General features: G+C 40.8%; 1 protein-coding gene across 1 annotated transcript in view; it reads right to left on the bottom strand.

Annotated features, from left to right (window-relative positions):
• Positions 1-1,799: 1,799 nt before the first annotated feature.
• RNF145 (ring finger protein 145) overlaps positions 1,800-23,184 on the bottom strand; it is a 35,701-nt gene continuing 14,316 nt past the window's right edge. The window contains exons 3-10 of the mRNA XM_010020036.1: positions 19,583-19,674; positions 14,818-15,053; positions 11,969-12,144; positions 8,034-8,174; positions 6,510-6,692; positions 4,465-4,612; positions 3,371-3,727; positions 1,800-2,225 (exon numbers count right to left, since the gene is read on the bottom strand). Of these exons, the coding sequence (XP_010018338.1) occupies positions 1,800-2,225; positions 3,371-3,727; positions 4,465-4,612; positions 6,510-6,692; positions 8,034-8,174; positions 11,969-12,144; positions 14,818-15,053; positions 19,583-19,674 (1,759 nt within the window). The remainder of the gene's footprint in view (positions 2,226-3,370; positions 3,728-4,464; positions 4,613-6,509; positions 6,693-8,033; positions 8,175-11,968; positions 12,145-14,817; positions 15,054-19,582; positions 19,675-23,184) is intronic.

Here is a 23,184-nt window from a genome sequence, read left to right as displayed (position 1 = left end):
CCCAAAACCCCCATTTCCTGCCTCCACAGGCTCTTAAGTGTGGCTGGAATGGAAACAGTCTAAATTATGTAGATTAAAAGCTTGGATACATACACATCATTTTGAGAGAGATTCAATTCCACGGAACTGCAGGTACAGAAAAGCAAGACCCAGACCACTGATTAACAGCAGTGAAAAAGAAGAGTACAAGAAAAAAGCCTCACAGTTCCCCCCCTCCAAACACATGGAGGTGTTTATAAAAGCTTTGCAAGGATCAGTGAAATACATGGAAAATCTACATTTCTGATTAATATGCAAGGAAACAAAACCGAGATACAGAATCAAAGGATGGTGTAACTGACACCCCCATCCTATCAAATGAGAAGGAAATAGGTTTGGTGTTCAGCAGCAGGCACGGCGTCTGGGAGCAAACATGCCCCAGTGTTCTGCTACTGTGGCCAAGTCTGGTGGCAAGGCCTGGGGGAGGCCAAGAGGTATCACCAGGACACACAGCACTGAAATGGAAATGGGGGAAGAGCATGTGCATCAGAAGTTCCACTGAGCTCCAAGGGGAATAGAGAGCGCTACTGTTGCAGAAGAGCCTCTCAACACATACTTAATTCATGGCATTTCAGTGCAAGAATCACATAAACAGGTGTAAAAATCTTCAAATGTAATTTATTAAGACATTCAGCTATGTCTGTCAGTCTACATCCAAATTTACTACTAAAAATAAAATAGTATCACATTTCACATTAGGAATACCGACTTTGAAAAACACTTGAGTCAAGCCTATCGTATAAATAAGTGACTAATTTCTCTTCATATCAAAATTCACATAAAAAAATTGCCTGCTCCCTACTCCCACCTATTCCCCCACCCCAGTCCCTAGTTCTACTTGAAGCCATGATGAATGTAAAAATTTAAGTATGGACATGTCCTTGTCAAAGAAAAAAAGGTGCAAACCTATTAACAGCTTTAAAAGTGGCATTTGCGGAGTCTGATCATACACAATAATGTACTCATTCCCAAAGTGCAAATATCGCCAGAGTTTAATACTGTTTTAATTCAGCTGCAAGAATTAAACATTACACAGCACAGTACTGCAAGGCCTCTATCTGTGCCCTAAAACTCATCCCACTTGCCTCCTGCACATGGTAGCAGAGGCCAAAGTGTTCATTAGAGCTTTAGTTTACTTCATGCAGCCCAGACTGTGCCCTTTATTAGCAAAAATTTCATATACATCAAAATATTGAAGACTCCGTCATAAAAGTCAAGAGTCACTATAGGTTACATGAATTCAAATGCAACTGCCCCACCAAGAACACCCAAAGCATAGACATGACGTATTAAAGAGTGCTTCCATCTTCTAGTACAATCACTGCTGTTGTAGCTTTGATTTTTGCTTACGTGCCATAAAAAATAGTCAGCGACCAGAGACTGGCAACTTGCTGCATTGAACACCTCTCAGGTACCCCAGGACATGGCTGAATGTGATACCCTCTTCCTGTCTGTCTGCAACCTCTCCCAGACCTCTCATTCCTCTTATCCCTCACCTGCGTCTTGAAAAAACTCTTTCACTGCAATTTGTTTCCAGACATCCTTCCTATGCCCGCAGTTCAGAGAGCTTCTGGAGTCATTTCTACTACATCTCACTGGAGTTACCACTACCAAGCAGCCCATAAAAATCAGCATGGGAGATTACATTTTGACCAGCATTAACAGCTAAACTTCTTTCACAGCTGTGGAAGGATAGGTTTTCTTCTGAGTCAAACTTAGATCTCTGAAATGTGTTTGTTCCTGCATCATCCTTTGCCACCTTAGAGCTGGACACAAACCCTTGGATCTGGAGCGGGGCACCCCTCTGGGGCTGCTGTTAGTTCTGCAGCACAAGCTGCTCCCTGGCTGGCCTCACACGGGCCTGTGTCACTGTCCATGTTTTGAGACCCCTCCAGGCCATCTTGTCCTCCAGCAACCTGGCCATTGCTCTTGCTAGGGCTGTCCTTCGCATCTGGCCCATTGTCAGGTTCAGCACCAGGTGGCTCAGCTGCATCTCCAGGTCTGGCATTCTGCTCTGCAGTAGAATTTGGCTGTTGAACTGGCTCCGGTCCCAGCCCCGGAAGCTGTGAAGGGCTCTTAAGTTGGCAGTGGCACAGAGGGCAGGTTTCTTGCACATACAGCCATTTCTTAAGACAACCCGCATGGAAAAAATGGCTACATGGTGTGATCACAGCAGTTTTCATATCCTGAAAGACATAAAAAAAAAGAAGGAAGATCACATTATTTGTAATCCCATTCTTTTCCTCTCATCCCATACATCTGATGGGTCCATTAGCTACAGAAGAGTGAAGGAGTCCACAGATAAGTAAAAGAATGTTTCCTTCCTTCATACCAACAAGCCTCCACATTCAAATACAAACACTGGCCAAGTCTGGCTGTTTATATCACAGGGATTAGAAATTACGCAAAAAGCCTTGTTTATAAGATATTATTAAACAAAAGATCTTGTAGGATGACAGTCACAGGATTAGTTGGTTTAAGAAGCAATCGTGCATGTCAAAACCAGCACACTTACAGATACAACATGTAAGAGCAGCAAGCCAGAAATCAAGTAACCTCCCTGAACTCTCAGCTGAGACGTACATGTTACTAGTCTGGTGTTTCAAACACCCTCATTCAATATAGCACTGGTAGTTTTACTCTTCAAAGTATCTGGAGTATCAAGTTTGGAGTCAATCCAACTGCTCTCCAACTGCACACTTATCTTAGGGTGGTTTCACTGTCATACGTTAACTACAATTTCTATTCAAGAGAAAGAGACCTTGGAGCTAGAGGCGTGATAGAGATACTACTTTCAGCATTGATTTCTAAGGTACTTACATCTGCTGACTTACACTCGAAAGACTTTTGATAATTAGGTTTCTCTTATAAAATTGACATTGCACATGAAGTGGAAGTAGTGATGTCTGTAAAGACTGAGCTGCTTCTACGGAATAACAAGAAATCAGTAACGGAGTACACATTGTCTTTCACTAAGAAAATCTTCCACTAATGAAGAATGGGGACATTTGCTGTTACTTTTGAGACCAGATCAACCCAAACACAAGAGGTTTCAAAGAAGCTCAAGGAAACAGTTTGTTGTGTAACTTGAGGAAAAAAAGAGGAATGAAACTTTAACACTTCCAAACTATCTCTTTATTCATAAAAGCTCTGTGACCGCACCCCAAATCAATTTACACAAAGCAGAAAACTGGGTAATTCAAGTGATTTTCTGAGCACAGTATTACTCATTAACCATAATTCAAATAAGTTATTTTATTAGTTGCAGACTGAACTTGACAGTCTAGAGGTATTCAAATTTAAGTCAATCTTCTATCACTTTCATTCCTACCTGGTAGCAGATAGCACAGATATCATTGTGTTGCTCCAACTGCTCTTTTGTGGCAACAGGCAGTGATTTTATCTTATTCACAGCATCTCTACGAAGAAGGAAACTCTTCCATCCCAGCTGGGCCCGCAACCACACATTGTAATAGGAGTGAATGAAGATGATCACAGAACCCATCACAGTCCATTCACCAAAGATTGTCTCCGAGACACCGTATGCCACCACACAGAGAGCAACGAGGAATTCCAGCAGCCGGTACGTGCCATTCACATAATAAATCACATCATCCATATTTTCTACAGGTTCTTTTCTGAACTCCTCCACCATAAACAAAACATAAATGAAGAGTGTTCCAAGCACCTGTAACACAGTGAAAGACCATGAGCTCAGCACTCTATTCTGAACCAAGGCGTAAGCAATCCCGCATTGTCCAAGGAGCTCTGTACACACAATGCTCCCAAACCAGATAGAAAGCAGGTGAGCCCCAAAGTAGTAAAACTGTTGCTGAGCTTCAAGACAAATAAAATCGCTCTTTTTTGCAAAGCATGTAAGCTTGTTCCCAAGTACTTCCCGTTCTGTGCTCTCCTTAGTCAAGAGCATAGCTGAGCTGCTTCAAGAGAAGTACTGAGCATCCTGAGCAGTGATTTTAGTGTTATAACAAATACCCATAGTAGAAAACATTTGCTGTATTTATACTACTGTGTTTTGGATGTCAAGTCATTTTCAAAGAGCCATAGCTGAGTAACAATACATGAATGAGTACTCTGGGGGAAAAAAAACAAAACAAAAAACTTTTTACTATGATAGTTATAGAACAGAATCTACTAGGTTGGAAAGACCTTTAAGATTATCAAATCCAACCAGAAAGCCTTCTGGATTTACAATTTGAAATAACTTCCATTCACCTGTGTTCTCAGTCCACCCCTAGGAGCACCTTAGCCTCAGATACAGGCTAAAGAAAGAGATTTTAGATCCTATCTTGTACTTCTGCCCTTCTATCATCCCTGGTCTTTCCTCATCATGTTTATCCTCCTCTAGAGTAACAGGATCACAAGTTAATCAGGGCTTCACAGTTACTACAGGGCTAACGTTCTTACCTGAAGAGAGGTTAGAATACTGCTGGAGATAATGATCAACAGCCAGAAATCCATGTGGAAAAATTGACAAATCATGTAGGCCATGTACGCGGGGAACACGAGTAAGAACAAACAGAGGCTGACTGCTCGGAAGTGCTTCCAGAGACTCCTGCAAACAACACAATAGGGTTTTATTTTTTAAGTCAGATTTGAGTGTCAGGATAAGAATAGGCTGTCTGCTGGATGTAGGCACACTAGATGTTTGCTCAAGGCTTTAACTTGTTGAAAGGAGTTTGTATTTTACTCAGGCACAGTCTCATTCCCAGCATGCATGCCTACACCACATATAGTATGAAAAGTTCTCTCTCACATGGCCTTTCCTGTTTTCAATACAAAGACAAAGATTATGGGCAAAAAATTAACCCGCAGTAATTGTCATAATGGGTCAGGTCAGAGGTTGGACAAATGAAGTATGCAAGATACTGCATGTTTCAGATGAAAGATCAGTAAAATAAAGAAAGTTACCAACTCTGCATATATCTGTTTGTACACTTCTCCATATAAACAGTTTACCCATATTATATACTTACTACAACTCTTCTGTGTCTTTTTGCTAATATGCATGGGAAAAAGATACTTTCTTTCATCACCGTATTTAACCCTGCTGCCTTTAGAAGCGTATTCCCCAATTCAGACATCACAAAAGAAATGTAGCAGGACTTGAACATTCATCTCTGCCATTCCTTACTCTGCTCCTATCATTTACTTCTTCCTCATTTCCTCCCCAACCTAAACACATCATCAATCTTTTTACACCCACCCATTTGGAAGGCTTTCAGGATATCTCCAGTAATTTACTATACTACCTCTGCATGTTCCTCAGGTATTTTAACCTTATTTAGGTCTGGAAATGAGGTACAGGAGTAGTGAAATGACAGCAGCAGAAGCTGGCTAAGAAACTGTCCAAAGGAACATCAGAACACTACGAGGCATGCAATTCTGTGTCTGTAGGTGAGGGAGAAAGGCAAAGCTGAAGTGGAATTTATCCTGATTTTAGTTGATTTAGAACTGCCTAGGAGATTTGGCAGAAGAGAGTTAAAACTCACTATCACCACAGACTGCTTATTTAAGCTGGGCAGATGCTCATATCCTGGATCTACTCCCTTTCCCTGAGTTACTATATTTGAAGTTAACATTGCTGGTGGCACAACATACTGGCTACAAGTAGCCTCTAAGCTAAACAAACTCTCTACACATAAATAAACCTTCTCTTTCATGTCTGCACTTACAGGTTACAAAAAAAAGACAGAAGAAATTAACAAAGATACAAACAGATTAATACAAGAACACCAGATACCAGTATAGCTTTTCAAATCAGAAATTGAACTTAAACAACAATCCCACATCATTAGAACATCTGGTGCACTAATGCAAGCCTTCCACCTCTTATTTTCTACCAGTAAACCCTACCATTTTGGGATCACAGTATCACAGAAAAAATAAAAAGGCTTACAGTATTTAACAGGAGGTCACTCTTAGAAACTTCCCACCCTCAACAACTAGCTGAGATCACTGCATTAGAGGGAAACCTACCCAACTGCAGAAGAGGTTAAGCAAAACCATTCTGCAAAGCCACACAATGGTGGGTGGGAAAACCATAGGCACTGGAGTCCTGGGTTTGCATAACTGAGACCACAGTGCACTGACACTCTTGCTATGGAGAATACCCACTGCACAGTGCCATTCTCAGGGTGGGCAGCCAGCAGCTGCATAACAGCATGGCCTTGAACAGGATAGATGGATGCAGTCCTGGGCAGGAGCAGGTGACCAAAGTCACCCCCTGTTTGCCAGCATACAGCACAGAGAAAAGTATTATACTGTGTGCTCTTGAGAAAGCAGGATAGGAAGGGAAAAGGTAGAGAATTTAGACTGGAAAAGAAATCTGCATACAAAAGACAGGGTAACTTTACAAGCTACTAAAAAGCCAAATCAGGCCATCAATTACTAGTTTATCACCTCCTAAAACAGCATTGAGTAACTTTCATTTTAGGAAACCAGTCTCTTACTTGTCCCTTGAGGCTCCCAATGCCAAGACAATAGGATCAGCGATTTCCAGCATGGACTGAAGTATGGATGCCACCACAATGAAAAGAATAATACTGAGAAGAAACGCCCGATGCACAACTTGGAGCTCAATCAAACCTGTCTGCACAGCCAGGATGAGGAGTGTGACTCCTTCAGTCATTCCCCTGCAGATTAACAGAGTCAAAAGAACAATTAATTACATCTTTCTGTGTGTCAATGATGGTTCAAAAATACATCTAGAAACACCAGGTAATAAGCTCTTTCTGCCACAATCCTTCAAATGTCTTGTTCTAGCTTTTACTGATATCCCTGATAAGGCTTTAATCAGAGAAGAGTGTTTTCAGAAACACTGAGGTGCTGGGGGTTAGGAGGCAGCAGATTTCAGACTGCTCCTGCCTAGCAGTGTGTGAGCTACATGCAGCCCAGCAGAAACCACCTAATCAGAGAGCCCTCCCCCGCATAAGGCCTTATAAGGACCTAGGTTGTGTCTTAAGAGGAAGAACCTACCTGCCTCAGTGTTGCCTATATGAGCCCATAAGAATCCTGCTATGTTTACACCTGGGCACCAGTCAGCCTCATTCCTAGATCACCATGAAGACCCTCTCCACTGGTTACATTTCTCCATCACCACCCTCCTGTCTGTTCTCTGGCCCTGGGGAAACATCCTTGGCTTAATAACCCACTCTGTGCCCAGTTCAGGCAATCAGCAATTTACCCATCTTTCAGTTTACCCTCTCTGTACCTATATGCTGTCCTCTTCTTGGCTTGGAACCTCAAACTGAATTGAATACCTCCGCAACCACAATGCAGCACCAGTATTTGACACAGTTAAAGAAGAGATCACCCAGAACTGCATTCTTACCCGAAAGATGTTTTTATGTAGATTACTCCTGAGCACCCCCAATTTATACCATTTTCACTTCCACATCATGTGATCCAAAATGTAAAACACTCTTTTGCATATGGTCTGAACTTTCTACAGAGTTAAGGGCTGGAATAACTGAGAAAGGTAGTATCATACATAGGATCCCAATTTCATATTGGACAAGTTGGGACAAGTGTTAAGAAAAGGCAGTTTCTATATTTTGGCTATTTCCCATGGTAATTTACAGACAATCCATACAACGTTGTGTTTTAAGCCTCACAGATTAGTGATGTTTCACACATGACTACAGGATGAGGAAATGGAAAGATGAAGTGTTTATATTATCCAAGCACACGAAAATTTTCCAGTGACTCATGAAAATGAAAGCACTAAGACAATTCAAATGTGCTTTCATAAATCCCAACTAAAAGCTCTGAATTTATTACAGAAATTAACCATCTCCCAAGAAGTCTGTGACAAGCTGTATTTTCACCTCAAATCCTTCCAGTGCACAAAGACCGGCATACAAAAACCCTGTCAAGGATACCCTAAAGTTCATAAGTTAAAAAACTGCAAAGCAACCTGTATGTTTCTGTATAAATTCCTTCTTTTTAGACCTTAGGCACAACAAGGCACTTACCTGTTCATAGCAGGATCATTCATGAATGCTCGGTAACCCTGCAAGTAAAACTTGCAGAGAGTCAGAACTCCCAAAGCAACGAAAGAGACTGTGAAGACCAAGCCCAGCAGCGAGTACGGAGTGCTACAGCATTCAGCAATACTGGGAGGAGAGAGGGAAAGAAACAAAAAGAAAAGGTCCATCAATTAAAAGCAATGTGCTGAGCTCTCCCCTTGTGCTGTTAATTGTGCAAGCTGCTTTGAAAGCAAAATTGGATTGGTTTGATGTAATATTAAAAACTCTAAATCATCATGAAATGCTTCTATAGAAAAAGAAAAAGATGAGATGTGTTCTGTTACTTTTTCCCAAGACACAACTTCATCCCAGCTAATGCTGCTGTCAGGGCTGTGCTATGGTGTTCCTCCAGTCCCTCTCCAGCACTGTGCCACACGGTGGCACTGTCCTGCTTGCGCAGGGTTTTCATAACCTTAAGTCAAGCATCCAGGTTACCTGCTGAAATTTCTGCCAGCTACGAGAAGCACAGAGTTGAAGCAGATGAATTCAATAAGGCGCTTTCCACTCAGCTCCACCATAATGCAAACAAACATCAAACTGATAATTGTTATTGGGAGACCGAGAGCTCTGCAGTAGCATTCACATGAGATTCAGGCAGGCAATGCCTGTTTTTCATAGGGCTGAGCCAGAAGCAGCAAATAAGACAGCAAAGAGTATTCTGCAGGAGGCTTCTTGCTCTCTTTTGCTACAGCAGTGAAGTCACACCGACTGAGACCCCAGAATACATCTGCTGATGCTGAGAATAGCTGCATTACTTCAGCTCCCTTCACCTTCTGCTGGTCCTGGCACTGCAATGTCTGGAGCAGCCTAAGCCTCAGAGTGTACTTTGGCTTCTGAAACACAATGCTGCTAGAACAAGGTGCGGTGCAGTGCACCACATGCCCCAGCACTACGTAAAGCGCCAATTTACATGGAACCAGAAATCCCTGTCAACCAGGGATTACCCATCTGGAAATCCTCACATATATTATCCAAGGTAATATACGCTGACACCCCCATTCACAAACAAATAAATAAAATCTTTGTTTGTTCACCAGGACAATAGTTTTGTGAGAGAAAATGCGCTGGTCAAAACTATGTCAGGCTAATTAACCAACTGAAGAGTGAACTAGTCCAGTGATCTGACAAAAGGACTTTGAGGAAAAACATGCCTCAAAAATAAACAAAGCTTGTCCAAGAGACATTTAATTTGTCTCTCTTAATGTCATCTTTAACTGGAAAACTCCTTTGAAAGCCATTCACAACAGAATATGTTGATGTGTTTACATATACTATTTGCAGGGCTTTTAGTAAGCCTTCATATTCTGCCTGGTTACCAAGCTGGGCAGGGCTGAAAAGGTTTTCAAATCTTCCTGCTGCTCAATGGTAGAGAGAAATGCAGTATTTAAAGCAGGTATTTCTGCAGGATACTTGAGGAACTCTTAAGTTTTCCTTCAAAATAAATTATCACAAATCAAGACTCTGGCTTTTCTGTCTGATGCCCAATCCTTTTTTGCCAAAAGTAATTCTAACACCCATGAATTTACTTTCAGATGATCTACTAAGCAAGGGTCCCAGAGAAAATTAAGAGCTCAAAGAGAAGCCTCGGGAGCTCTGAGTGTTATATTTATGTGTCAAGCACATGTTTATAAATTGCCCCAAAGAGCTGAACTCTTCAAGGCTTCTCAAAAATCAAATGCAACAGCAGTTACATACCCACGGAAAGGATCTTGACAAGAGCAAGGACAACAAAAGGTGCAGAACAGTTTTTAAACAGTAAACATGCAAGCAAGAGCTTTCCAGTCTGGGAAGAACAAACTTATGCTACTCTCAATTTTAAAGAACAGAACTGTTTGGTATGTTGTTCTCCTACCGCCATACATGAGTCGAGGGGCACTGAATGAAACTATATGAGTTCAAACAATCAAAATAGATCTTTTTTTAATCATACAGACCAAGTTGAGCTGTGAAACTCCTTGCTCGGGATCTTTCAATGATGCAGGTGTACATGGGTTCAAGAGCAGCAAGCACAAACTGATGGAAGAGAAGTCCTTTTGAGGGTTACTGGGTGCATATTAGCCATATCCAGCTAATGCAGCTTGACAGCTGAAGCTGGATGCAGGACTGAATGAGTACTAGGAAGCATCCTGTTTGCCAAACTACGGGCGGATGTTTTTCCAGGTGTCCATTTACAGTCACTGCTGGAAACTGGATCCTGGGCTAGACAGTATTTGGTCTGAGCCAGAACAGCCACTCTGATATTCCACTCTGATATTCCTATGAGGACTGGACACAGCTATTCTGCACACCCCAACTGCTCTCACCTGAATTCCAGCTATAATATTTTAAGAGAAGGGCAGAGATGCAGAATTCACTCACTCTCATGGAAGAGCACACCTTTTCTTCCTTTTTGTTGAACAGCCAGCACTACATTATAAACCACCCTCACAAGGTATTTCAGCTCCCTCCTAGGAGGTAAGAGGCTATTAGTGGTATTGGGCTTTTGTTTTTAAGATTAATAAGCATTTATAATTTCTCTACTGCAACAGGGTTGAGAACATTTGCATAGTTTTCCTGTATTTTTCCACTTGCAGGGAGAACTTCATAGATCAACTGGTATTCAATCACTCACAGATCAAGTCAATGCAAGCCTGTAAAGCAAGTTCCCCATTTTGCCATAAACAGAAATTAACGATTTGGCGTAGGAATAAAATCAACTTATTTATAAGGAAAAGAATCACTTCCCCCACCTCTGCTAACAGCAGTGCTTGGTTGTAACAAAGCTAAAATTGCAGCAGAGATGAACAGGAGGAAAAACTTCAGAGACCAATGGTTTAGTGAACAACCAGGTAACATAGTCAGCACTTCTACATAATGCAGTGTGACAATGTAAGCAATCGTAATACTACATGCAATAAAATCCCTGACATTTCTCCTTAATGACAGTGATTTTTGACAGCTTACACTATTGCACCATAGACAGATACATACACAGAGAGGCAAGAAAAAGGTAAGCAATTGTAAAGTCTGATTAGAAAACTGCAGTGATTAGCAAGTTACTCAATTTGCTGCCCAGACAGCAGAATTAATGGCGTATGATCTCTGAAGAGTATGTACTGTTGTTGCCTTTGTGTTTAGACAACTATTACCTCTTCTCATCTCAGTATTACCCTATCTAATTTGTGTAACTGATCCTTTGCAGCACACCCAGTTCCTCTCTGCCTCACGCTCCCACTCCCTTTTGTATGCTGTCACTTCTAGTTAAAGAACAGCCAGCAAAGGCACAGTGGTTCCAGCCAGAATCCCCCAAATGCTGCTTTTCTCTCAGAAACAGCATGAACACAGGCCTCTCCTTTATCTCGCCAACCGTTTTTACAAAGCTTTAAGGAATTTGGTATCCAAGATCTTTACACCTCTGCCAAAATAACCACTGGGCTCTAAAGTACTTTGGGAGTGGAGTACTTTGGCTGCTTGGATGAACTCAAGAACATGTTCCACACCAGAATGATGAAACAAGACATACAAGGCTCAGAAAGCACCACAATCATGAGTATCAGCTGGACTGAAATTCAGCTGAAATATCTCAGCCTTAAAACCAATCTGTATACTGAAAACAACTTCTGGACCAAAGCTCTAATTATAGCTATTTCCTCACCAAAGGAGTATTTTGCTTTCTCTGGGAACTGTCCCACAGTTCCACTAATGCCGTCTGTTCTGAATGGGATTCATGCCGCTGAAGGACAAGCTTAACAGGGCTTAAATGAGTGGTCGCTGCAATAAGGACAAATATTTGCTTGGCATCCAAATGCAATAAAGCCAACCTACATACCCAGTGTCTAAAAAAGCACACTCATTTCAGAAGATAGTAACAACAGAAAACCTTTTGCAGACTAGTTAATTACCTTGTCAGGAAGAGGAAGAGAAGCCTCTCTCTTGAGGCAGGCTGGTCCCGTGTACTGAAATAGGAATAGATCTGAAGAGCAAACAAGACAAGCCAAAACACCATGAAAAGAACTGGGACGACCAGCTGGTTCCACAGAGACATCCCCAAAGCCAGGAGACCATACACCTCCACCACCTGGACAAGACAGAAAAATTCAGTTTGTTACAGGTTCACAGCAACCATGATTTGATAACAAAAGGACAATCAACAATATAGCCACAAGGAAGCTAAGGATAATTCACATGGCATTAGCCATCCCAAAGAAAAGGAGACATCAAATTACAGTCTCATAAAGGGAGAACCCATGTTTAGCAGCGACATATTACCACTATCGTGAAGAGGAGAGAAGTACCTGACTGTGCTGCAAACTATCAGACCAGCTGAATGCACCTTCCTACCAAGAACTGTCTGGGAGCTGCTGACTGCAGCCCACTGACAGCCAGAGGGGTGAGGACACAGGCCTCCAGTTAACACACAACCCTCTTGGACCTTTTTGCCAGCTTAAGTCACAGCAATGTTGTTTTCTCTGTAGCTACTGCCGAGTTGCTGCACTCATAGGTACTGAAATAGCAGCCGCATCACCAGCACAGTATATCTGCTTTACTGACCTGTTTTTAAGGCAAAACTAAATGCCTCAGACATTTTAAGTATCCCAAAAAGAACATGCACCAGACTTCTGACTGCTCCTAATCTACCAAGTATTTTGAAATTAATGCTTAAGAGTTATTTCAGAAGATTCTGCAATACAAAAGAAGTCATTTGAGCTTCAAAGACTAAATTACAGTGCAGTCATTTCCAAGAAGCTGGAACTTCATATAGCTGGACTTAATACAAAAGCTCAAGAGGAAATCACTCATTACTATTTCCTCATCACCTGCTTCCCACAGTGACATACAATCCATAATGGCTAGCAAATTTCAGCTAAGAAAAAAAAAAAAAAAGGCTAAAAAAGCTGCCTACTTAGTCTTTCATGACAAGCACGAGGGATATTATATTCATGGGACCTGCTGCAGTACGTATTGTGGCCAAAGGACAAGCATATGCTGCTGTGGCAGGGATATGGTGCCAAGGTCTTGGATTTAGCTTTGCACACAGACATGTGGAAGAAGTATACCAGCCCTCAGGGAATCCCCCTGGGCTCTTCCTTGGCCTGGGACCAATACAAGCTATCCTATGCAGTTGCTGGCAGAGTGCTTCACCGCATCAGAAAAGGGTCATGCTACGCTCATAATGTAGATTCATAACCATGAGGTATTTCTGGCATCTTCTGCTGCAAGTAGGCAGCCAAGGCTCTGGACTTGCTTTAAAATTATACCATTAGACATAGCCTGAAACACACACACAAAGCATGCCTTGCCCCACCTTTTAGGGCTGTCTCAGGAAACACTCCTGGTGTTTAACATCCTAATATTGACCAGTTCTGCCACACATGAATGTATTTGCAATTAAACATTTCATAAAATGTTGATGTGTTTTAAACACAAGTGTCTAATAAAAAAAAACCAAACAGATACATTACTCTCAAACCTATATCCAATCTGAATTTCATTTCAGGAAGCTAAATGCTGTATCGTTCATGCACATGGAAACCGGAAGTGCTGGTTCCAACCTGTTGCAAGTTTTCGAGCTGTACAAAGACATGCAACTGGTTTACCCCAAATGCCACCACATTAAGTCAACAGCAAGCATGATTTCCCTATTCCCACTGGAAGACAAAGATACTGAAGCTTTGCCAGTTAACTCCCAAATTAGTTTTTAATCAGCAAATCTACAAGCCAGTTATGGGTGAGATCAGACCATGCTACATGCTGTACAAACACAGAAAGGATCCTGCTCCAAAGATCAATTACATATAAAATAAATAACCAGACAGTAATGATCAACATGACAGGCTGAGACCTTGGCACACTAGACACCTACTGCTGCCAAGTTTTTGTTTGTGTATGACAGATATGACAGCAAAGCAGAGCTTTACAAGAGCTTAACAAGTTAATTTTCAGACTGCTTTGGGACTGAACAGCAGAAGTCAGAAAACGGTGGCTTGGTTTGAAAAGAATCCAGCAAGTGGTTCAAGCAAGCATCAAACTTTTTATGTCAAAATACAAAGAAGTATGCACATACACACACACATTTTATTTTTATAGAGAAACATGGTGTGATGTTTCTGTACACTAACAAAGTGCCTTTTCAACTAAATATTAGATGTCAAAGTGTTAACAAAATGGATACGTGTCAAATCAGTCTCCTCTGTTTCTGCTAACTCTTTTGTTAGAGGTCTCAGCAATGCTGCTGTTCTAAAGAAAATACTACAGACTTTTCAAATCACTGTCTGCAAGTTACAGATCACTGACTAAGTCAGTGATTATTAGAGTCAAAATGAGCTTTAGTGTTACTCCCACTTTACCACTACTATAATTATAAACGCTTTTCATACAGAAGGCATCTTTTGAAATGAACAGCTACTACAATTAATGCATGGGGATTACTTTGCTCACTTAATGAGGCTTTAAATAAATGTAATTCTGCTACAACCTTGTCTTTTAGCCTGGATTTGGGCAGGACCAAGCAAAGTCCAAGCAAAGTGAACATGCTCAGCTGGCCAGCAGCATAATTCAAACTAATGTCTTAACTGCTCACCCATACAAATTATAAGCTACCATAAATTAAATGTCCTATGGATAGGAACATATTTGGTTTGCTAAGAAAAAGTAACACACATACAGAAGATAGCCAAAGTATTTTTCTCCTTCTTTCCTGCAAAAAAGGCTCAGGCCAACGAAAATGAAATCGTTACGTTTGCTGTCTTACCTGGACAAGCTCTCTGTATGCAGATTTTGCCAAGTTATAGGGCACCAGAAGATTTGATGCCAGAAAGTAGAGAACTTCCAAACCAGTGAAAATCATGGCAAATTTGTTGATGATGACGATGGTTTCCAAAGGGACCAGGCAAAGTCGTGCCAGCAGAGGGAGCATGTGAGCAGAGAAAAGCCAGATCTGTTTTGTTTTCATGACGCAGGAACAGAGCGTACATACCACCAGCTGACCTGAAAACGTGACACAGTATTTTATAATCAAGCTGATTATCCCCTTCAGGAAAAAAAAACAAAACACACCAGCTTTTAATACGTTATATTTCCATAACGCAGTTAACATCCAGCATATTATGACAGTTCTAACTAGGACATATCTGTTATGAAACCAGACTCCTCTGCATCTTTTGCTGGCTAACACCATTTTCAACCTATGTGAAGTGCAGGTTTCCACTGTAAAGATTAATGAGATGTACACCCAAAACACATGTAGATTCATACTCAGATTAATCTGAAGTCATAGGAATACATCATGCAAAGGATAACCCACAGCAAGTCATCCCTCTTTTTCTTTAATACTCCCAGCTCAACTTCAGTACTGGTGGGATCTGTATACACCACAGTAGCTTTTCTGAAGCACAGCTATATTCCTCTTTCATTCCAATCTACACAAAAAAAAAAAATAATCAGAGGTCCCAAATGGCTTTTAGAGCAAAAATATTTCTACGGTCAAGAGGAATTACTGGCCAAGAGCAACAGGAGAACAGCCAGGTCAGCAGCTGAGACGTCAATAATTTCATAGTGCCTGAGGCAGTTGCACAGACTGAAGCTTTCAAGTGACAAGTAATTAATGATTAAATTCTAGTTAAAGAGTTGGCAGGGCCACAAGGACATCTCCCACACACCCAGAGATCTGGAGGCTGGTATTTCCAGAGCAGACCACTCCAGTGTAACTGCTCTGATTAGAGTCACTGGAAGTTGTAACCCTTTCTCTCAGAGGGAACAGAAGAGGGAGAAATACACTGCCCAGAAAAGAACAATTCTCACCACTTAGCAGTAAGAAAAAGTTTATTGGATATTATTTAAAAGCAGAACCTTATTCACCATCTGTGTTGGCCAATATCTGAAAGCCACAATACGTGGTGCTAAACCCAAGTGCTTATCCTGTTTCGGAGCTACCTGCAACAATGTTTGCATTTCACAACTTTTCCCAAAACCAGGAATTAGCCTTAGCAAAACTCAGAGTAACAAAATCAAGGCTATTACCATCTCTAGGTGAGTACTAACTTCACATGTTCACATAAGCTTACTGACCTTGCAAGCCCTTCTGGATGGGTTGGGGAGGGAAACAGTGAGAGGAGAAATAGCAGTAGCAGGGCTTTGCTTTCATTCTGCTCAGCTTCCCCATCTAGGAAAGGACTTCTGCTTTAAAAATAACTGCAACTGAGCTGAAAGCAATCTCTAATCTCTCCTACTTAAGCACACAAAGTTCTTCCTCCTTCACACTGTCCTCTTTCAAGTTGAAGGCCTACCACCAATTTACTAGATGTATTTCTGAATTAGTGGATTTCATTTCAGAACACGCACCCTTGCTCTCAGCAAGACACTATCAGCATGCTGGGGCTTGTAAGCCTCAGAGAAAGTTACTCTACTCATCTTTTCAGGAGTTCAGCACACCAGCTCTGAAGCATTCTCCCTCTGCTTTGTTGTTCTCTGCCCACACACACGTTGCTACAACCCCATTTAAGATACCACCAGCACACTGCTGTGCTGTAATATTCAGGAGCCTGGCACAGTCAGCTTGCAAGGATTTCTGCGACTCATGGTAACTAAGGCAACCCAGCTTCACGCACAAAGGGATACAAATCCCAGCATCCATTATGTTCTTTAGTAAGCGTGACATCATCTGAAATAAAATATTGCAACAACATCACATTAAACAACCCAGTACTCTTTGGGATGGCTCTGGACCTCTCCAATCACAAAACAGGACCTCTGAGTTCAGTCTCATCTCATGCAACAGCAAAACCTGCTTTCCTCCAGCAGTGATGTGCCGAGTATGCTGGTCATCCCTGCTCAACTCTCTGACCCTCCCACCCTTTTAATTTAAACACTGATCAAACGTTACTTGTCATGGGAAGGAGAGCTGTACACCATCAAAGGAAATACACGGAGCACTTTCTCTGGAGCTCCCGATGTCTGCACCTTGTCAATTCTCAGCCCCTTCAAGAAGGGTCTGAAAATGCCTCCAACAGAGCTTCTAATGACTGGTACTTCCCATATTAAAGCAGTACCTTAGTTCAGGACAGACAATCTCTCTCTCCAGAAAATCATAGCTTTTCTCCAAGTGGGGCTGTACACTGTCAGTCATCACATGTAACATCGCAGCATCGGCCAGAAGAAATTAGCTTGTACCTTGTATTGAATCATAAAATGATTCTAACACTTCACCTATCTGCTAAGATTAGCAAATCCAGCTGCATGTTTACACTCCATAAACTTAAAACACCATGGACTGAAAACTGCCAGACACAGCTAATGAGCCCAACAGTCAGACTCTTCCTGCAGACCGGACACGAAGACGCCAGGCTCTTCTGCTAGGGAATGAGGCAATAAAGGAAGAAATCTATTGCCTTAAGTTCCTGCCCATTCTTTTCCCTTCCCAAAACATCCACAAATACATTAAATATTGCTGACAGGTAGCCAAAGCCACCCAGCTCATAAGCTAATGAAAAATGTGCAACAAGAAAGCCTATATGGTACAGCCACTGTTCGGAACTGTATTTCATTCCCAATTTTAAAAAGCTGATGTTAACAAATTCCCTGTCGACATTGTTAAAGGCTATTAAAAACTTGGGATATATTATTTTTTATATATATATATTAAAGTTAATATCTAATCCCATATTATGCACTAAGAAAAAGCAAGTCTTCATGGTAGCGTCCAAAACCATGCAGCTTTACAACGTTCACAGCCGATATGCTCACAAAGTGGCACACTCATCCAAGGGACAGTCTTCAAAGACATTTATTTCTTCCATCCAGCACTTTGGAACATTAGTAACTCTAGTCAACAGTCATCAGGCTGAATTAGATGCATGGAAGAAATGACTATAAGAGCCCATTCAAAAAGCACTAATGAATAAAAGCATTAACAAAGATTACATCTGTGAAGCAGTTGGCATACTCTATATCATCCCCTTAATTCTGACCAGAACTTTGAGGAACAAGAGCTGGATCAGTAGCACCATTATTTCCCCAGGCCTTTGTCAACAGTGCTGCAGCACAACATCTAAGAAAAAGATGAAGCAAAGCACCTGTATATTAATTTTCCTGTGAAGATGACAGTTTAGTGCATTACAATATGGGGACATTTTAGTCTGACATGCAGTAAAACCCAAAACAGTATGGGATACAAAGATTATTACCATCTTCTCACTTATTTTTAATCCATATTAAAACCTGGATGAAGCATAATGGGCTTGAGTCTTGGTTTAGTTTCTGTCTGCGAATGACGCAACACTTCCTGACCTCTTCCTGCCTAGGCCTGCCTCGTGCTTTGTGAAGCTCTCTGAGGGACTCTGCTTTATCATGGGTTCCCTGCATTGCACCCAGGAGAGATTCAAAGGGCTAATTACAACATTTTGTCATAGACACACGCTAGGGGCTTTAGTTGTACTTTGGTGGCATTTGACAGGACAGCAAAATGTATTTAGAAATTCAGGAGAGAAAAAAAATCTGATTATCTGAAGTTTCCCTTTCATTGAAAAATACCAATGTTATTTCTATTAAAAATATTAAAAGCAAAGACAAATGCTACATTTGAAAGTAAGGATGCAGGCAATCAGGAGATGTATATATTCTGGTAGACATAACACAGTAAAGAACTAAACCCATTTGTATCTGCCAGTAGCAGCTCCAAGTGAACATAAAGCAGCTGAGTTTTGCCAGCCATACATGGCTGGCTAAACCTGTCAATACTCTGATGAAAACCATAGATCTTCCTTAATTCCTTTCACTAAGATTTTTCTTCCAAGCTTGTCTCAGGCTTAATTTTAAAATATACATGGAGTATGTGTATATTCCAATATCCTCTTAGTAGAACATATGGTGTGGTGTAGCAACCTTAACACTGAATTTATTCTCTTCCAGTTGAAGTTCAAAGGGTAGAGGAACAGTCTAGAAAATCCAATGTTTTGGGATGTATTTTGGATTTTTAGGTAGAGACGTCAGCTCTGCCATTAATCAAACACAATTTAAATGTAGTCTTGACTTGTTACTCTTTACTGCAGTTGCATGTACACACCCACAAATATATATTACCAGGTTTTTTGTAAGAGAATGATAGTGCTCATCTATAAGGCAAATAAAGAATAATACTTATACAACACTTTAATTGACAAAAGCACTACAAATACAAGTTACTATTGAAATGTCTATAGTACTTTGCACCTACAGATTGTTACAGACAATCCAGTCATCCTCAATCAGATGACGTGTCTGAGAAGAATGCAGGGGCAGAGCATGACAAACAGACCTAGAAAATACTTCAACACTGCAAGTACAAGAGTATTGGTAAATCAGTGGCACAGAAAAAGCCAGGCAGGATACACCTAACTTCCCATGCTTCTTGCATATTAATGGAAAACACAACTACTAAAAGTGAGGAGAGATTTGAAACCAAGAGGTAAAACGTGCATAGGTTTCAATGAAGAGAATTAGGCAGAGTTCTCTCCTGCATCACAAATATTTAAAGCACTTACCTACTAAAGCAGTCATGAAGCGATTCATAGAGAGAGGTTCCAAGTACATTGGCCCTTCATATCCTGATTCCAATTCACTCCTCACATAATCCCTAAAAAAATAAACCCATAAACTATTAGATACTTCTATCAGACAAGAAGCAATTTATTCATCCTACACATACGTAATTTCAATGTATGTCACAGTCAACTAAATTACAAAAAGCAGTATTAACACTACTAGTACAGTAGCCTCACTGGTGTAAGTCATGCCTCAGTTAGATCCTTAAGCGAGACAAGTATTATCTGTAATTAGACTCACTGACATAGCTGTAAAAATCCTTTGGGATATCCAAGCTGTTCTTCAGAGTGTGGCCTGAAACTGCTTATTGACAAAGCCTCTTAAGCACCATTCCATTTTTAAGTATCCTTATTAAGTGTTTTTCTTCCAAATTATAATTGCTTTTCCCACCAGCTCCATGTGAAAAAAAAAAAACAAACAAAAACTTGAGAGCTTGACAGAGAGGTCTTCCCATTTCATGCTTATTGTATTTTGCACCTAACAACCTCTTTGCAATGAATTAAAAAATAAGTATGAAGGAAAGGTGACAGTCATAGACTAGAGTCAAGAACAGAGTTGCTGCATAATCCTTTTACCCAATGTAATTTAAAAGTTTAGCTCTACACTGGGAAACTTGGGGGACCAACCAGATACCCTCAAACTGACAGACACAAGAAGGTAGTCTGAAAATCCGACAGGGTATTCGTAATTTCTCTCAGAAGTTGGCTATGAGGGCGGGCTCAGGCAAACAAAGAAAAAGGTAAGAACCCAAAGAGACTGGGCATTTTTCTGCTGTTGGTGATTACCCATCAGCTTTGCCTTCAAGCAGGCTAACATACCTAACAGCAATATAAGTCAAACATGAACTTAACACTAGGAACAAGCATTTTGCACTTTCAGAAGGCGATCCTGGAAGAGGACTGCAGTAATTGTCCAGCGGCTCCTTAATGCCCCGCCACAACACAGCAGGAAATACTCATGATCGTTTGCATAATGATCCAATACTCCAGTCCCTTTTTCTGCCTTGCCCTGTGACCCTTCTTCTCCACTCCCAGGACAGCTGCTGCTCCACCCTTGTTACTAAATGACCAACTGCCAGCAGCAGCACAACTAAGCAAGCTTGTGCTCCAATCTGGCTGATACTGTCCAATCATTCATGTGTACCCGCATCATGTCCCGGGAATGCCAGGCAGACACACTTGATCTGATCCTACATGGAGGTAGCAGAGTTTGTTTCATCAACGAACATGGTATTTCATTTATTATTTATTTATTTGTATCAATGAGGCAAGCCACACTGGCTGGGAACAGATGCAGTCAACATGAGGCAAACAGTACTGGAAACTACAACCAAAACAAGAATTGCTCTTTTGATTTCAGTGTGGAAAAACGCGCAACTCAGTGCTACTGGAAGCATTCACTTCTCTCCAGAAACATGGAAATATACCATTCTAGTTAAGGTATTCACATTTTCATTTGCAAAAAATCTCTGGAATTGAAGACATAAATCTCAAAGTACTAAAACAAACACTTCAAAGCCTGTTCTTCATAGCTGACAACCCTGCCTACTCACTGCAGCTTTTCAAGTGTCATAGTGTATATGAGGTATGTTGAAATGGGTTCTTTAGACTGTAACCTACAATTAAAAACACATGAGGATTGAAAAGCCACTTAAAACAAATGATTCTAGATAGAACTGTCCCCCTTGTTATCAAGGCGTAGCTAAGCATAAGGGGTTTTTCCCCCTTCCACCATCTGTACAGATATAATCTTTGGGACAGAGTTTAGTATTTTAATATTTTTATTTATTTCACATGAACCTGCAGAAAGCACTTTCTGAAAGCATTAGCAACAAACAGGATAATCAGTTACAAAGGGAGAAAACAGTAACACCATTTGCAACATGCTGAAGATGGCTGGATTAACAGTATCATGCTCTGTCCTCTAATTGAGGGTGATAGCAGTGGCTATTTCTAAACTGCTAGAAGGAAAGAAGAAAGGACATCGAGTTTCTTCCCTGTCTGTTAAGAAACAGGTTACAAAATCATCTGAGACACCAACTGTAGCAAGACGACCTTACACAACTCAGCTAAGATCTATCAACAGAGCTGCACTTACAGTTGCTTCTTCAACACCAGGAACGTGCCTGGAGATCACCCAAATTCCTTCAAGCTACATGTCTTGCCACTGTATAGCTGAATCAGTCACCTGCACAGAGGGCTGTACTTGGCTTAATTCTTTAAGTAACTCTCACTAATTGAGTTTTAGGCTTACCAGCCTGGAGAAGCAGTGTTTGAAGATCTCCTAATTTTTTTTAAACAGTATTTGTAGATGATGTCTGAATAAAGGAAGTCAAAGCAGTGATTCTCTTATTACCAGTACAAACACAAGGATCTTTTGGCACAGACACCAATCAGAAGATGCCTCAAACAGCTGCAGTGCCATACAAGATGCTGAGAAGAGCAAGTGCTTGCACTCAATTTTGATCAATTAAAGCTGTATTAAGCTGCAGCTTTTAGTTTTGAGAATTGTTCACTTTACTGCAGCAGTGTTAAGAAAACACGAGTGCTAAAATCATTATTTACAAGTTAACGAAATGACTGAAGTGACATTACTACTTTAGAAAATTAGGATATCAGTATAAAACTTAGATCAGATTGCCCGCTGTTCGTTCTGTAGATGCATTCCCAGCTTCAAGTAATCAAACGGCCCAACTGTTAATGCACACTCATGCATAGCCAGACTAACATTGCTCTAAAAAGGTAAAGAGATACAGTGCTTCACACACAACCATTTTTTGTTACTGAAAGTGCAGAAAGGTCTCCTGTTGTTAAAAATATGCTTTGTAATTGACTGACATAAGGCACGATGGTTATCTGACCTAATTGACTCATATTGCTGACATATACTTTCACTGATTAATCTCTGCTGTCAACATCAAACACACTCGCATAGGTTTTAAATGTCTAAGACAATCTCAAAATTAAGTGTATTTTAAGATTATCTGTAAGAAATTATTCAGTTTCCCGGCCCCCCCCCAAGCTCTATGAGACACAACACTTGGAATACAATCAACAAAACTGCAAAACATGAAGTAACATCTTGATGTAGATTCATATTTTTTAGCATTAACAGTGTGTTTAATTGCATAATTTATTTTCTGCATAACTGCATTGTTTATTTCCCCAAGTTTTATTACTGGAAATGGGGAAATGTGATCCTTTTAAGTAAGACATTTGTGCAGCTACACATCAGCTAAAACCAGCATCCATTTTCCTTGACAGAAGCAGCAGGATTTTGGTTTTTAAAGCTGACTTCTCCTTTTTCCATAAACAGATGGTATATTATCTCCAAATTGCCAGGTTAACAGGCTACATCAGATGTATCATCTTCTCAGACTCTCCAGGCGTTCACAAACACTAGCTAAGCATCTTTACACACTGAGGTAATTCTCAGTCTTGCAGATAAGGAAACAAACACTTAAGAAATTAGGGGACTTGTCAAGGTCACATAGACCTGGAAATGTGAAGTCAGAGCTTAACTGTAAAATTCAGATCTTCTT

This window comes from Nestor notabilis, unplaced genomic scaffold (assembly GCF_000696875.1).
Source record: "Nestor notabilis isolate BGI_N333 unplaced genomic scaffold, ASM69687v1 scaffold17308, whole genome shotgun sequence".
NCBI lineage: Eukaryota > Metazoa > Chordata > Aves > Psittaciformes > Psittacidae > Nestor > Nestor notabilis.
The sequence above is the reverse complement of the archived record's forward strand: the minus strand, read 5'-3'. Positions and strand labels throughout refer to the sequence as shown.